The sequence below is a fragment of the Bradysia coprophila genome (assembly GCF_014529535.1).
Source record: "Bradysia coprophila strain Holo2 chromosome IV unlocalized genomic scaffold, BU_Bcop_v1 contig_106, whole genome shotgun sequence".
NCBI classification, from domain to species: Eukaryota; Metazoa; Arthropoda; class Insecta; order Diptera; family Sciaridae; genus Bradysia; species Bradysia coprophila.
Genome location: NW_023503372.1, coordinates 3018988 through 3034354, shown reverse-complemented (window position 1 = coordinate 3034354; position 15367 = coordinate 3018988). Strand labels below are relative to the sequence as shown.

The following is a 15367-nucleotide window of genomic DNA, read 5'->3' as shown; positions in this document are numbered from 1 at the left end:
ATCATCGTTGTTGGTAACAGATGAATAGAACGTACAGATTACTGGTATCTGAGGCCGAAGACTTTGCTGAGGTCATGCATATGCAGATACACGGGTGACACACCACGTTTCATATATTTTTCTGCTCTCTTTGATTAACGAACGTCTATGTTGGGTTATTACATACACGCAAATTTAGGTGTCGACAAGCTTAGCAATTCGTGTAGATCTAAATTAAAACTAAAGGTATGCCGTCTGCCTGAACTTAAATCGAATCGAACAGCTTGAATAGACCTGTTTTAGAGAAAGGTTTCTTAAGAGAGACTATCAACATCATAAACTAGTATTCAAAGGAAGACAATTGAGTTGTCTGTTGTCTACGTAACAAACTACTGATTGGATACTGAAACTGAAAACCAATCATTTGCAGCTAAACTTCATGTTTTGCAACATTTTTAACTTGTGCCAAACTCAGGACGGGTCGGAATGGGTTGGGTCTTAACATTGTTAATGAAATGAACTGAAGTGAATTTTAGGCAATTTCGCGAGTCCAGATCAGATACGTCCACAATTTTTAATGCCAAGGAATCAAATCTTGGGGAAAAAAATCCAAAATTTGGCGCCGAGACATGAAAAGATGGTTTGCAGTATGTCCGACGAATAGAGAGTTTTAAACAGAATGCTCAAATTAGCACAGTTCACCTTATGGAAGGGCCTATTTTAATGGAATTAATTCCCTAAAATTCCTAAGCCAGTCAAACATTTTAATGATAATTCTCACGATTCACAAACAAATAAAATTTTTGAATTTTCGGGAATTTTCAGGAATTTCAATTCCGTAAAATAGGCCATGCCTTTCGGTCTGCTATTATTCATCCTTCGCGATAAGCGTTTCCCCTTTTACGAAAAATTTGGTTAAATTTTCAGGTAGTAACTGAATGAATGGACGATTTCCGGATCACACCCAGAAAGACATTGAATGTAAAAACGTCAAATGAAGATCAGTTCAAATTTCGCGCCTAAAAATTCTGACGAAATGAAACTGCCACGAAAACTAGTATGGAAAGGTAAGCAGCTGACATGTCCATCATCAAGAACTGCGACTGTCAAAGTTGTTATTTTTATTTTCGCACAACCACCCAGGCAAATGCACCAATTTGGAAAAATTAAATAAATTGCCATAATGACTAGCTTCGCTGCATAAGTAATTGTGGCCAAGTAGTGCATTCAACTCACTCAAATTAAATGCATCAGCAATTAGTGTTTTCACAGTGGTGCTGTGCTGTTCCGAATCGATGTAAAAACCATTCAACAGATAACGATTTGTCGCATTAAAGATAATAGTGAAAAATGATAATTTGTTCATTCGGAATGTGTGATTAAATGACAATCGAGACTGGATGTGTACCTTAAAATCCATTTTAAAATAGTGCCGTGTCAGTAGTTGGCAGATAAATTTTTTTTGTAAACTTTGTATGTGGTGCCGTGCCATAGTTACGTATTGTGCAAATATGAATAAGAAAATTGTGATAATCGGTGCTGGAGCATCTGGAATTGCATGCGGGACAAAGTTAATGTCAAACGGATTCCAAAATATCGTCATCTTAGAAGCGGAAAATCGAATTGGCGGCCGGATTCATACAATTCCATTCGGAAAGAATGTGGTTGACCTTGGGGCACAGTGGTGAGTTCAACATTTTCGGTGACCCGTGATCTTTCCGACTATAATCCATTTGCTAATTTTCAGGTGTCATGGTCAAGTGGATAACGTTGTTCATGAGCTAGGCAGCAAATATGACGTGTTCGCGTCCAACACCGCCAAATACGATGGTTCCAGGTTCTATCAGTCTGATGGCACGGAATTGTCGTCGGAAATCGGTAACAAATTGATGGGATTAGTTATAACAATTGTGGAAGAGTTTAAGGAAGAGATGCAGAAGTATCAGGGTTCGTTGGGTAATTTCGTGGTGGAAAAATACCAGGAGGCATTGCGTACCGAGAATTTCAAGAATTTCGATGCGAACGTTTGCCAGCAATTTTTGGATTTCTTTCACAAATATGAGAATTCCATCGAAGCATCGGACACATGGTTCGAAACGTCGTGCAAAGGTTATTGTGAATATTGGGACTGTGATGGTGATAGGTTGCTGAACTGGAAGGATAAGGGCTATCGAACGGTATTCGATTTATTGATGGTAACGTATTCTCGTTGGAACAATGTTCACCGCAGTTCCCAACATTAATGCCAATCAATCAATTGCAGAAGAAAATACCGAATCCAGCAGATGCCATTCCGATCGAAGACAAGATTTTGTTCAACAAAACTGTGACGAACATCGATTGGAAACACACCAAAGAGCCGGCGGTGACGATAACGTGTTCTGATGGCACAGCTTTGGACGCTGATCATGTAATCGTCACAACATCTCTTGGTGTTTTGAAGGAGAAACATCTGCAACTATTCAATCCACCCCTGCCACCTAAAAAAGTGTCGGCAATCGAAGGCTTGGTCTTGGGTACGGTAGACAAAATCTACTTGGAATTTGAAAAGCCATTTTGGGACAAAGATTGGGAAGGATTCAGTCTCCTGTGGAAGGAGTCCGATTTATTGAAAGTTAGACAAATGGAGCACAATTGGTTGGAGCATGTGTTCGGCTTCTATGTGGTTGACTATCAACCGAACATTCTTTGTGGCTGGATATCAGGACCTAATGCACGACGCATGGAACTGGCTACGGACGAAGACGTTCGTAATGGCGTTATGGTGCTATTGAGAATGTTCTTACGAACGTACAATGTACCGGATCCGATCGCAATCAGACGGTATATCTTGGGAAACCCGTGATCAGAGCAGAATTTCAATTTCCTTCCAAACTTTCAGCACTCAATGGTATTCGAATCCTCATTTTCGAGGTTCATACACATTTCGATCGCTCAAATCGGATATGTTGAATGTTGGTCCATCAGATCTGGCCGAACCAATAACGAATTACCAAGGAAAACCGATCGTACACTTTGCTGGCGAAGCGACCCATGACCATTACTACAGTACGGTGCATGGAGCAATCGAAAGTGGTTGGCGGGAAGCGAAACGAATTGTGGATCTGTACAAGTAAGTGCGAGTGTTTTTGTGGGATGTTTTTTGTTGCATGTTTGTCGGTGATAAGCGTATGTCTTGCTACGGTTGCGGGAAAATCACTCTGTCAATACGAGTCGTTGATGGCAGGCATTATTCTGTTAAACATTTCTAATAACCGAAATTAACTTCCACTGGAATGCTTTGAATGACAGGCGAGAAAGTATCACTGGCCAATGCCTATTTTAGGGAATTTAAATTCTGCAAAATTCCAGGGCTGTTACTTCTCGTAAAACTCCTTCAAATCCAAAAACTTTAAATATTAAACCATCTAAACCTAGACTTAAAAACTTCGTCTGCGGCGCAGAGATCTTCCTTTACTTTTTACATATTGGAATTTCGTTTTAAAATTATCTCCCAATGGCAAACGTTATTCAGAATTTCATACTTGATACATTATTTAAAACACTTCCAAAACCAAACAAGAATCTCCAAAAAATCCTCCTTGAATCAGGGCTACCAAATGCCTTAAATGATAGGCATTTGTAACTATCAGAGATTTTCAGAATGCCCTGCCACAAACTAAGCGGCATACCTTCGAAATCTGTAGATTTGAGCTTGAAAAAGGGGTAACTCATTACCAAAGACTCTTCATGTAAAAGTGATTTCTTATAGAAAATGTATTTACCAAAGGTTGGACCAGATTCATTGGTTGAATTTTGTCTTTTATTGTAGTGACATTGTCACACATAACAATGATTCTGCCTGCAAAGAGAACCAACAAAGTTATTACAGAAATGAAAAGAGGAATCCACTTGAAGTTCAAACCAGATATCAGCTGAATCCGATCAGATCCTTCATTAAAACTTTATTTCGATTTTGGGACGAGACAGTAGAAAATCGTCCAAGAGACATTTTGATGAGACTTAATCTACAGATGGTGCGGTAAATTAATCTGATTGGTAAATTGGTGGAAACTGAAACTGTTTAACAAAGTAGTGAACTTCACTCACTTCAACAATCAAATGCTAAAAATGCCGGTGTATTGGAAAGATGATGTGGATAGTCATACAAAAGTCATCATATTTCCTTTCTCATTTTAATTAACTTCACGACTGCCAAAGAATCAAATGATATTCTCTTTGTATATTTGTTTGTTTTCAATGCTCGGAACGGGTCAGGTTGCACATAATTCAGTTCAGATTTGCCTGTAACTTTCTTTTACGTGCACCTGATTTAGGACATTTTAACTGTGTGAGTGATCTACAACTTCAAATTCAGGCTTCCGAGAAATTTCGTCAAAGGTAAGGCCTGCCAGGTCTGGCCTGGTCCGTAGGCCTGTTCATTTTAGAGAAATAGTCTCAAATTCATCTGGCATGGTGTCTATCTGGTCCGGAAGGCTAAAATATTGGACCCGTATTTTTTTTAGAATTTTAAAAAATAGTTTAGGCATGGGGAGCGAGGCGTTTGTACAAATGTACGAAAGCGTTGGTTAGAAGAGTAAAAAAGATATACACCATCATTTTCCTCTCTTCTAACCAACGCTTTCGTACATTTGAACAAATGCTTCGCTCCCCAGATCTAAACTATTTTTTAAAATTCTAAAAAAAAATACGGGTCCAATATTTTAGCCTTCTGGACCAGATAGACACCATGCCAGATGAATTTGAGACTATTTCTCAAATATGAACAGGCCTAGGTCCGGTTTTACTGACGAGAAACCTGAACCGGACATGAAACATTTAAAATTTTCGATTTAAAGTTCTATCTTTCATTTTTCACAATGGTGCTTCTTCAGAGTGAAAAGCACTTAATTTAGTCAAAATTACCACATCAATGACTCCCAGCCAGAGAGTATGACGATGCACGACATTAACCAAATTTTCATTAATTGCTCTAAGGCTGGGTGGATGCACATGTACTAGAAGTCGGATACCTATTGTTGTTTCAATGAGATATAGTACGTGACCGGAGACTGGTGCCGCGTAAATTTGTATCACACCTTTGACCGAATTCACCGCCTTTAGTGTTGAATATGTAAAATAAACCTCTGCAGATTACGTTCAAAGTTGCGCGTTTCGACTAGTTGATCGTCTTTTCTGTATTTTCGAAGGATATTAGTGCAACGGTAACATAGACCTTGGATAACTCTCAGCTAAATTCACATAGAAATTTCATTTGTCTTGCGCTATTCAACCGATATAGTTTTGTCTAACAAATTTGGATGCACTGTATGTAGTACTTAGTCGTAGTTCACATTCCTGTAATGTTCTCTTCTTTCAATCGATTCACACAAGCTATCGACTATTATTTGATTATTTTTTTACTTTTTTTTTTGCAGGAAAAAGTCCCAACTCTAAATTCTATGAAATCAAATTATTTGAGTGCCATAAATTCTATGCCATATATAAACACGCAATTGCCATTTATCGAGACGAAACTATAAATCGCATGCAAATATTTACCTTACTCGATTCATAATTTTGAATTTTCCTTTTTTTATTAATTAATTTGTTTTGCTAATTGAACTCTTTATCGTTTTAATTTTGTCAACTTTTTGGTTCAAATATATAAAAAAAAATATTTTTTACAGAAAATAAAGATGGTTAATGTTTCAGTCGCTTCAATATTTTTTTGTTCATCAATAAGTTATTCAACTGACGAAATAGTATCAGTTCTGACGTATCCAATAAATTGTATGACAGTCAAACCAACAACTCTTCAATGAAGACCAAATAAAAACAAGTCAGTGGATTCGAAAAATACGCCTTGCCTTCCTGCCTGTGGGATGGATTCTTTTGAAAGCAGGCGTCATTTGTAAACTTACCTTGACCTGAACCACTGTAAAACATTTTTTGATGTTTTTGTTCGGTGTTGAGAGAAGTTTGCCAAAATAGCCGGATAGATTGCCTTTTCCAACTGCCCATGATGAATTTTAAACCCAATCAGACCCCATTTTCCGCGAAAGTACATTTAGTTATCTGTCGAATGACACCCTTTCTTTCCTGGATTCATCCTTTCCTGGATGGATAAAATGCTGTCAGAAAAGTGCATGTTTTCGAATTTGGTATCGGCTTTGAGGGTCCAATGACTTACAAGGCACATAGAAAAAGTCCACTGGAAAATGCGTCCGAATCGGTAGGTTTTTTTCTCTCAAAAGAAGTCCTTTGGAGCTCAGATTTCGTAACATTTAGAAGGCTTAGGATTGAGGATTAGAAAATGACTCCATTGTCGTTGTGAAAGTGCGTGACAATGAAGGTAAATGATTAGTAGATTGTTATGATCTTTATGTCAGGTTGAGCCAGATGTTAATATGCTTTAAGTTTTACAGCCTCACATATGGCCTCCTCGGTAACATGCTCCATAGTCTCCACAGTCTCCAAAGGCACTGCCACGAACCTGGTCCTTTACACTCACTGTCTCGATCTTTCAAAAGACCGGTAAATTTACTTCCCAATTCTGAAAAATTGTCTTGTCACGAAACCTGTTGTGAACATCAGCGTGTGGTTATATTTCGAGAACGGAAGAATTTGCGATTGTTCGATTTGTTCTTCCCCTCCAAAAGAAAAATCTGTGGAGAAACTGCAGAAGTGAAGTAAGAACTGGGTAAGGTTGTTAAGGTGGTAAGTACAGATAGAGACTCACTGAGTTGCTTACTTCGCTTTAATCGCTCCGAAATGAAAGTTGTATAGTTGTTGGATGTGAGAAATGATTTCGTTGCAAGCAAGTGAAGAGTTTAAATTGTATCGTATTGGATATCCTATATGTAGCTCTAACTAGCCTAATCTCACTTCTATATTAATATGCGTTGCGTATAACTGAGACTAACAACCACACGGATTAACTTTCTGATAAAAATTTTTAATTTTTTTTCGCATCTCCTTCCGCATTTTTCCAAATTACTGAACAAAATTCCAATTTCCTTTTAGAGCCAATTCAAACGACATGAAAATAAAAAATCCCAATGGTCGCAGTGCTAAGGACGGCACTGGCAATTATGTCGATGTTCTAATCATCGGAGCTGGACTGGCCGGTCTAGGAGCGGCAACGAAACTACAGTCAACTGGCCAACGTTTCCTCATTTTGGAAGGACAGGCGAAAGCCGGCGGACGCGTGAACACACTGAACATGAGACGTAATGTCAAATCGACTGATTCAAATGAAAATCGCAAATCAACGGAAAGTGATGATGAGTGTATTCAGTCGACCAAAACGGATTTCGTGGATGCGGGCGCCTCGTGGCTTCATGGTTAGACTCAGCTGTTTAAACGAATTTCTTCGAAAATTGATGTTTGGTTCGAACGTTTCAGGAAAATTTAACCATCTTCATGATATAGCCGAAAGATATGACTTACTGTCCACCGAGCAGTCAGAGGAAGGTCTTGGCGCGTATTTAAGAGATGACGGTGAAGCGATCGACGACTATTTTGTGAAAAAAATTGACTTCCTCATCGGACAGATACTGAGCAAATGTGAGACCTATGCACGAGAGGACCAGACTGATTATCCGAAGTCAGTGTATTCGTTCCTGTTAGACAACTTTAGCAAATATTTGGATACGCTAGAAGATGCCACGCTCAAAGTAACCGCTCAACAACTATTCGACTGGCATGTACGCTTTCAAGTGATTGACAACTCCTGCCTTAATTTGGACCATGTATCAGCGAAAAGCTGGGGTGCCTACTCCTACAACGGTGAAAGTTGTCAGGCTCATTACAATTTTCGTAATGGTTTCAGTGCAGCCATCGAAGCATTATGCAATCAAGTTGATCGCAAAAATATTCTTTTTAAAAAAGAGGTGGTCGAAATTGTGACTAGCGCCAGTTGTCCGAGAATTTCTGTGAAATGTTCCGACAACACTATTTATCACGCAAATCACGTTATAGTGACCCTTTCACTCGGCTGTTTGAAGACCAATTTACATACGATGTTCAGACCGGCATTACCACACGCATACGTGCAAACCATTCGAGACATTGGATTCGAGACAATCAACAAGATATTTATTCAATTCGAACATCCTTGGTGGAAAGAAATGGACGGAATTCAACTGATTTTCAGGAATGACAATTACAAGGTAAGTCTTGAAACTGTAGACATTGAAATTCATCAGGAGGATCCTAAATTCTTATATTTTCAATCTTCCTCTCTGTTGAAGTTTTGGTTGATTCATTAGTTTTTCGTTTATCGATAAGATACACTCTCGACAACACTTTACCGATAACAGCCGTCGATTTAAAACGTATCAAAATCGCATCCGCAACAAATTCGTAAACAATTATAACGGGATTTAGGTCCCTCATTTGAATGTATTTTCTTCGTCTGCTCCTGCCTGGTTTACTTTACTCTGTCGTGATGAAATCCACCTCAGACTCAGACCGTCAACTTCCATCTACTGAATCTAGAGTAACAGCACCAGTCTAGTAGTTGGACACGTATTGTTCTTTTATTCATAAAAATGTTTGTTAATGAACGAATAGCAAGTGCCTGACATGACGCCTGTATCACCCTTTAATTTTTCGCTCGAAGAGAAACAAAAATTCTGCTGTAGATAGCTAGCCGAGAAAGTTGTACCATCGCATCGCATCGCATCGAAAAATGAGCTGATAGCAGGTGAAAATTTATCTATAAATTTGCTTTCACCTCTTTTTCAGGACCACAACTGGACTAGACACATATCCGGATTTGATGTCATGAAACCGGGGCCATCCAACACATTACTTGCATGGGTCGGTGGCCGGGGTGCCATAGAAATGGAAAAGCTAACCGATTCACAAGTAATTCACGATTGTATTGCACTCTTAGCACAATTTACAAAATCCGAAATTCCCGCACCAATCAAATACTATTGGTAACAATGTGACACCAGTTGATGATTTCGATTGTGATTGTATTGCATTCTATGTTTATAGCACCCGTTGGTATTCGAATCCCATTTGTTAGAGGAGCTTATAGTTACATTAGCACGGATTGCGATAAGAACGGCACGTCGAGTCGGTTACTATCCAAGCCAATAACTGTGGCCGATCTTTCTTTGAGTGTAAAGGGGTTGTCCACACAATTTGCTAAAAATCTCATAATGCCGGCTGACTTAGATTCGGTCAATAATCAAAGGCAGGAGGTGGTAATGGATTGCCGCATCCCATTAATACTGTTTGCCGGAGAAGCGTGTCATCAACAGTATTTTTCGACGGCACACGGGGCGTTCTTGTCAGGTATTGAACAGGCGGAGAAAATTTTAAATTTTTGCCAGAAGTGAGTTCCGCTACTTTTGTAGATTCAAATAGACAAATTCATCAAAAACCTTTTTTCCGAATAAAATAAAGATTTAATTCAGCAAACCGAATGGCTTTGCTTGCTTTGCTTACAACAACAAATCCTCCAAGTATTCGTCAAATTCTTCTTCGCGACTCTTTTCCTCCGCATCCGTTGTCTTGGTCCAACAGTGTTTTTCCATGGACTCGACGTTCTTCTCCAATGCATCATTCTTGTGAACATCAACCTCCTCAGTCGATTCGAGTATTTCGTCGTCCGTTGCCGTTTTACTTGATGCTGCAGAAGTCGAACAACCTGGCGATTGATTTCCTTCGGATGCAGATTTTGATCGTTGTCCGCTTTTTCGTTTCTCTTTTTCAGTTTTTTCACTTCGCGTTTGTTGGAGTGGTAGTTGAGTTTCTTTGAGCAATCCGGACACAGACCTCGAAATAGCATTGACGGTTTATTTGAAATGGAATATTTATGACCGTGTGGATCAACTTACGCCAGTTTGATGAGAGCATTCTTCCGTGTCCCATGTTCGGCATAGGCAAAATTTACTTCCCAGCTTCAAAGTCCTGAATTGTCCGAACACGTTCGATTTCCACAAATGAATTGTCCTTTCCCCGTAACCACTTCCTTCTCCACACGCCATCGCATAGCAACCTAAAAACATTGAATCAGAACGAACTAAGTTAAATATGCCAACGCATTGACCATATCGTCACGCACCTTGTTATCCTTGTATCGACTCAAATCACAAATGCAGTACTCTTTGAACAATTTATCGTAATAGCGTTTGGCCAATTGCTTTTCCCACGAATCTGTTTCGTCGTCTTCATCGTCCCATAGAAATCGATGATTGTCACGAATTACATCGTAATCTGTACGATCTTTGGATGTGTCACGCTGCAGAACCTTTGTGTCTCCCGGTTTCTTCAGAATGTAGTCATTGATGAGACGTTTGTGCAAATCGTAAGGATTCAAGTTGCCGAATCGTGCCATGTTTACCAAATATTTACACAACCAAAACAAATGGGGATGACAGTGAGAGACACTGTTAAAAAGTGTACTGTTTTTCATTTGACATTTTTTTAAGAGTCGCAATTACTTGGAATCGACTGCAGAGGTCGGTTGTATTAAATTATTTAAAGTTTGAGTGCGGAAGCTTACGGTTACTGTTTCACATTAATACTTTGATCGATGTTTTGATCCATTACTAATTGATCGTGTGATTCAGATACAGAAATAAATAAATATTATTTTTATAGCGCCCGTTCCATTTTGGTCAAATAACAAATCCCACAAAAACCTCAAAAGAGGAAAAGGTGACGCTAGTCTAGGAAAAATTAAACTTCCAAAACATTTGATATAAGTTTTGGTGACGCATTCTGCGACTCAACGTAATTAAATTTAAACAAGAAAATGTGTCGAACGAGAATTTTACCGATGAGATTTTACAACGAAAATTTAACAAACAAAATTGCGTCACAGGTGGCAGATGCTGAGGAAACCCCTCATACGACAATAATCATCTGCACTTGTGACGCATTTTTTTTGTTAAATTTTCGTTGTAAAAATCTCATCGGTAAAATTCTCGTCGTTTGAATCTGAGACTGGTTCGAAAATTGTCAAAATAGCCCGAAATCGCCATTTCTTTTTTGAATATCTCTCGGAACAATTTTGAAAAAACACCTTCTCAACGGAATTGTCATTAGTCCAACAATTCTGATTTTTGAAGACGTTTGCCGGTCAAATCCGTTTCAAAAAAGTGACTCGTGAATCGGTCTAATTGCAATCTACAATTGTCGGATTTATTGCTGAAAATAACTTTCATACGAATGATTTTGAGTCTGTTACTTCAATTGTTTTAACATTTTTGTCTTTCAAACTGTCTTCGTCTTGGACATATCACCATTCAAAGATGTCGAATTTTCGACTTTAGCTGGCTGTAGCTTACGTGATCAAGTTGTCGAGGAAAGCCATTTCAACACGAATTAGCTTAGAATTAGTCCCTCTATCCGTTGCGATAACAATCTGTATTCAAATTGACTCGTCGGTCCCGCACGGCCATGAGTGCCGGTTCTCCGAAACGGCTGGATGGATCCGCGAACTGAATGTGATTCCTTATATTACTCGAGTCCCTCAATAAGAATATGAAAAAAATCAGAGGTGGTGTCGCGACTCTATTTAAGTTTTGTTCAACCCCACCGTGTAGCAGTGAATGTCAGGTTAAAGTTCATCAATAAGAAATGACAAATGATTTTTTAATTTACTATAGGTTGCCTACCTCTATGCTTTGTAGTTTATCTTGGTGATATTTTTACCTAGTTCCACCGTAGCAAGTTGTGTATAATACACATTTATAGCAATTTCCAATTTTACATTTCACTCACTCTGACTTCAGGGACATTTTGAGCTTGGGTGACACTGACGTGGTGAGACGTGCTTCTAATCCGATTTGTGATTGAATTTCCCAAGCGTAATGTAGGCGCAGGCAGATCCGAAAAAGTCAATCATATGTAATATTTTCTATCGTTTTTCGGTGTTTTCTTTCAAAAACGTCCAGATTACTTTTACTAATGCCAACTGTAATTTATTCATCCGATAGATAACAAGGAAAGTAATTTAGAAATTTCTCAAACGAAAAAGTTGTACCGACGAACAATTCAAGTTGCAGTGACCAGCTCAACACTCAATTAATTTTATTAATAAGTTGTCGTTGCTGACTGGCAAAATGGTTTGGCTGTTTTCAAGTATGATGGTGCCGGAAACAGATTATTCGAAACGCGTAAGTTCATCTGCAAAGCTAAAGGGCCGTTTTCCAGGAAATCAGAGAAATTTACAAAGGTGCCGATTGAATAGGAACTAGCAGCAGTTATGGGTGTCCATTTGTACGAACCTCGACCGCCCAAATCTCTGGCTCCGAACCAAACTGGACCTAAGGAAGCGATATAGACGAGAGAAAAGAAAAATTAGAAGAAGTTGCTGAATGGCTTGGTGCATGCGGCGCTAACCAATTTTGTTCGTCACAACTTGTAGATTTACGAAATCCATTTCGGCTTTGTCATTAATTTTGACAAGGTACATTCCCTTACCACTGCAAATAGCGACAGCATCTTGCCATGACACCTGATCGGAAATGGTTACAATGTCAGTTCAAGTTCAATATAGTGTTCGACGGATGTAAAATGTAAGCACGCCATCGATCTGGTAACTTGTAAATTGTAATCTTAATTTCATACCAAAGTGTTGTTATCAAAAAGGAAAAAATGTTTCATTCCAACATTGCCCAAGTACGTCCAGTCACTTTGCGGAGGACGGTCAGCACAATGCTTCGTTCCGGAAACGCTTATATCAGCATCGGTGACATTTAAGTCACCACCAGCGACGCCGGTGTCAGCTACGGTTGAGCTTTCTTAGAAAAAAAAATGTGTAAATCAAGGAGTTTCTAATCACCCTGAACCATTTTAAACTTACGGGCACTCTCCATAGTAAGATAAAAAGTGAAAACGAAAATCAAATTTTGAATTATCATTTTCACTTCAATGTATTAGCGACTAAAACCGGAACAAAAGTCGAACTACACCGTGAAAGCTTCCTTTTAATTATGACCTCTTATCGTCGTTGCAAGGTGCTTTTATAGGTGATCTTAAACTTATCAGACTAAAGAACAAACAAAGTTAATTAAAAAGTATATCAAATTTTTAACGACATCACATCCCGTGATTTGTTCGTTTATACTGTGAACATAAACAGTCGCTTAATTCAATTCAAATATTGACACTCATAAAAATTATTGTAAAAATTTAGAGTGAAAATATAAAAAGCGTCAATGATAATGATGAGCATATTTCTCATAGCGACACACAATTCTTTAATTGTATAACTTGCACTTTGTTATCTTAAATTTCAAATTTCGTCGGAAAACGTTTCCTTTTTCTTTGCAGATGTTAGCCTTCCCTTTAAATTTTAAATTTTTTTCGCATCTCCATCCGCATTTTTCCAAATTACTGAACAAAATTCCAATTTCCTTTTAGAGCCAATTCAAACGACATGAAAATAAAAAATCCCAATGGTCGCAGTGCTAAGGACGGCACTGGCAATTATGTCGATGTTCTAATCATCGGAGCTGGACTGGCCGGTCTAGGAGCGGCAACGAAACTACAGTCAACTGGCCAACGTTTCCTCATTTTGGAAGGACAGGCGAAAGCCGGCGGACGCGTGAACACACTGAACATGAGACGTAATGTCAAATCGACTGATTCAAATGAAAATCGCAAATCAACGGAAAGTGATGATGAGTGTATTCAGTCGACCAAAACGGATTTCGTGGATGCGGGCGCCTCGTGGCTTCATGGTTAGACTCAGCTGTTTAAACGAATTTCTTCGAAAATTGATGTTTGGTTCGAACGTTTCAGGAAAATTTAACCATCTTCATGATATAGCCGAAAGATATGACTTACTGTCCACCGAGCAGTCAGAGGAAGGTCTTGGCGCGTATTTAAGAGATGACGGTGAAGCGATCGACGACTATTTTGTGAAAAAAATTGACTTCCTCATCGGACAGATACTGTGCAAATGTGAGACCTATGCACGAGAGGACCAGACTGATTATCCGAAGTCAGTGTATTCGTTCTTGTTAGACAACTTTAGCAAATATTTGGATACGCTAGAAGATGCCACGCTCAAAGTAACCGCTCAACAACTATTCGACTGGCATGTACGCTTTCAAGTGATTGACAACTCCTGCCTTAATTTGGACCATGTATCAGCGAAAAGCTGGGGTGCCTACTCCTACAACGGTGAAAGTTGTCAGGCTCATTACAATTTTCGTAATGGTTTCAGTGCAGCCATCGAAGCATTATGCAATCAAGTTGATCGCAAAAATATTCTTTTTAAAAAAGAGGTGGTCGAAATTGTGACTAGCGCCAGTTGTCCGAGAATTTCTGTGAAATGTTCCGACAACACTATTTATCACGCAAATCACGTTATAGTGACCCTTTCACTCGGCTGTTTGAAGACCAATTTACATACGATGTTCAGACCGGCATTACCACACGCATACGTGCAAACCATTCGAGACATTGGATTCGAGACAATCAACAAGATATTTATTCAATTCGAACATCCTTGGTGGAAAGAAATGGACGGAATTCAACTGATTTTCAGGAATGACAATTACAAGGTAAGTCTTGAAACTGTAGACATTGAAATTCATCAGGAGGATCCTAAATTCTTATATTTTCAATCTTCCTCTCTGTTGAAGTTTTGGTTGATTCATTAGTTTTTCGTTTATCGATAAGATACACTCTCGACAACACTTTACCGATAACAGCCGTCGATTTAAAACGTATCAAAATCGCATCCGCAACAAATTCGTAAACAATTATAACGGGATTTAGGTCCCTCATTTGAATGTATTTTCTTCGTCTGCTCCTGCCTGGTTTACTTTACTCTGTCGTGATGAAATCCACCTCAGACTCAGACCGTCAACTTCCATCTACTGAATCTAGAGTAACAGCACCAGTCTAGTAGTTGGACACGTATTGTTCTTTTATTCATAAAAATGTTTGTTAATGAACGAATAGCAAGTGCCTGACATGACGCCTGTATCACCCTTTAATTTTTCGCTCGAAGAGAAACAAAAATTCTGCTGTAGATAGCTAGCCGAGAAAGTTGTACCATCGCATCGCATCGCATCGAAAAATGAGCTGATAGCAGGTGAAAATTTATCTATAAATTTGCTTTCACCTCTTTTTCAGGACCACAACTGGACTAGACACATATCCGGATTTGATGTCATGAAACCGGGGCCATCCAACACATTACTTGCATGGGTCGGTGGCCGGGTGCCATAGAAATGGAAAAGCTAACCGATTCACAAGTAATTCACGATTGTATTGCACTCTTAGCACAATTTACAAAATCCGAAATTCCCGCACCAATCAAATACTATTGGTAACAATGTGACACCAGTTGATGATTTCGATTGTGATTGTATTGCATTCTATGTTTATAGCACCCGTTGGTATTCGAATCCATTTGTTAGAGGAG

At 38.9% G+C, this 15367-nt stretch overlaps 4 protein-coding genes across 4 annotated transcripts; 2 read left to right on the top strand and 2 right to left on the bottom strand.

Moving 5' to 3' along the window:
* Positions 1-1049: 1049 nt before the first annotated feature.
* On the top strand, positions 1050-9403 carry LOC119070692 (spermine oxidase-like). Its single transcript, XM_037175144.1, has 8 exons — positions 1050-1663; positions 1727-2174; positions 2243-2802; positions 2861-3091; positions 6985-7304; positions 7366-8132; positions 8710-8906; positions 8968-9403. Exons 1-8 carry the CDS (start codon positions 1455-1457, stop codon positions 8996-8998), a joined length of 2763 nt encoding a protein of 920 aa, XP_037031039.1. The 5' UTR covers positions 1050-1454; the 3' UTR covers positions 8999-9403.
* Positions 9404-9812: 409 nt separating this feature from the next.
* Positions 9813-10366, bottom strand: LOC119070693 (protein FRA10AC1 homolog). The gene is made up of 2 exons (XM_037175145.1): positions 10043-10366; positions 9813-9976 (listed from the first exon to the last, which is right to left on the bottom strand). Exons 1-2 carry the CDS (start codon positions 10313-10315, stop codon positions 9881-9883), a joined length of 369 nt encoding a protein of 122 aa, XP_037031040.1. The 5' UTR covers positions 10316-10366; the 3' UTR covers positions 9813-9880.
* Positions 10367-11964: 1598 nt separating this feature from the next.
* LOC119070632 lies at positions 11965-12926 on the bottom strand. The gene is made up of 4 exons (XM_037175062.1): positions 12791-12926; positions 12556-12728; positions 12328-12442; positions 11965-12251 (listed from the first exon to the last, which is right to left on the bottom strand). The coding sequence occupies exons 1-4, from the start codon at positions 12846-12848 to the stop codon at positions 12019-12021; spliced, it is 579 nt and encodes a 192-aa protein (XP_037030957.1). The 5' UTR covers positions 12849-12926; the 3' UTR covers positions 11965-12018.
* Positions 12927-13241: 315 nt separating this feature from the next.
* Positions 13242-15367, top strand: LOC119070647 (spermine oxidase-like). The gene is made up of 5 exons (XM_037175076.1): positions 13242-13262; positions 13351-13670; positions 13732-14498; positions 15076-15271; positions 15333-15367. Exons 2-4 carry the CDS (start codon positions 13367-13369, stop codon positions 15169-15171), a joined length of 1167 nt encoding a protein of 388 aa, XP_037030971.1. The 5' UTR covers positions 13242-13262; positions 13351-13366; the 3' UTR covers positions 15172-15271; positions 15333-15367.

Coding starts and splice junctions, on each gene's coding strand:
- LOC119070692 (XM_037175144.1), top strand. CDS start 1,455: ATGTGGTGCCGTGCCATAGTTACGTATTGTGCAAATATGAATAAGAAA. Junction 3,092..6,984: donor CGAATTGTGGATCTGTACAA/GTAAGTGCGAGT, acceptor ATTTCCTTTTAG/AGCCAATTCAAACGACATGA. Junction 7,305..7,365: donor GGGCGCCTCGTGGCTTCATG/GTTAGACTCAGC, acceptor CGAACGTTTCAG/GAAAATTTAACCATCTTCAT.
- LOC119070693 (XM_037175145.1), bottom strand. CDS start 10,315: ATGGCACGATTCGGCAACTTGAATCCTTACGATTTGCACAAACGTCTC. Junction 9,977..10,042: donor GTCGATACAAGGATAACAAG/GTGCGTGACGAT, acceptor CAATGTTTTTAG/GTTGCTATGCGATGGCGTGT.
- LOC119070632 (XM_037175062.1), bottom strand. CDS start 12,848: ATGATAATTCAAAATTTGATTTTCGTTTTCACTTTTTATCTTACTATG. Junction 12,729..12,790: donor TCTTACTATGGAGAGTGCCC/GTAAGTTTAAAA, acceptor TTTTTTTCTAAG/AAAGCTCAACCGTAGCTGAC. Junction 12,252..12,327: donor AGTTGTGACGAACAAAATTG/GTTAGCGCCGCA, acceptor TCGCTTCCTTAG/GTCCAGTTTGGTTCGGAGCC.
- LOC119070647 (XM_037175076.1), top strand. CDS start 13,367: ATGAAAATAAAAAATCCCAATGGTCGCAGTGCTAAGGACGGCACTGGC. Junction 13,671..13,731: donor GGGCGCCTCGTGGCTTCATG/GTTAGACTCAGC, acceptor CGAACGTTTCAG/GAAAATTTAACCATCTTCAT. Junction 14,499..15,075: donor TCAGGAATGACAATTACAAG/GTAAGTCTTGAA, acceptor CCTCTTTTTCAG/GACCACAACTGGACTAGACA.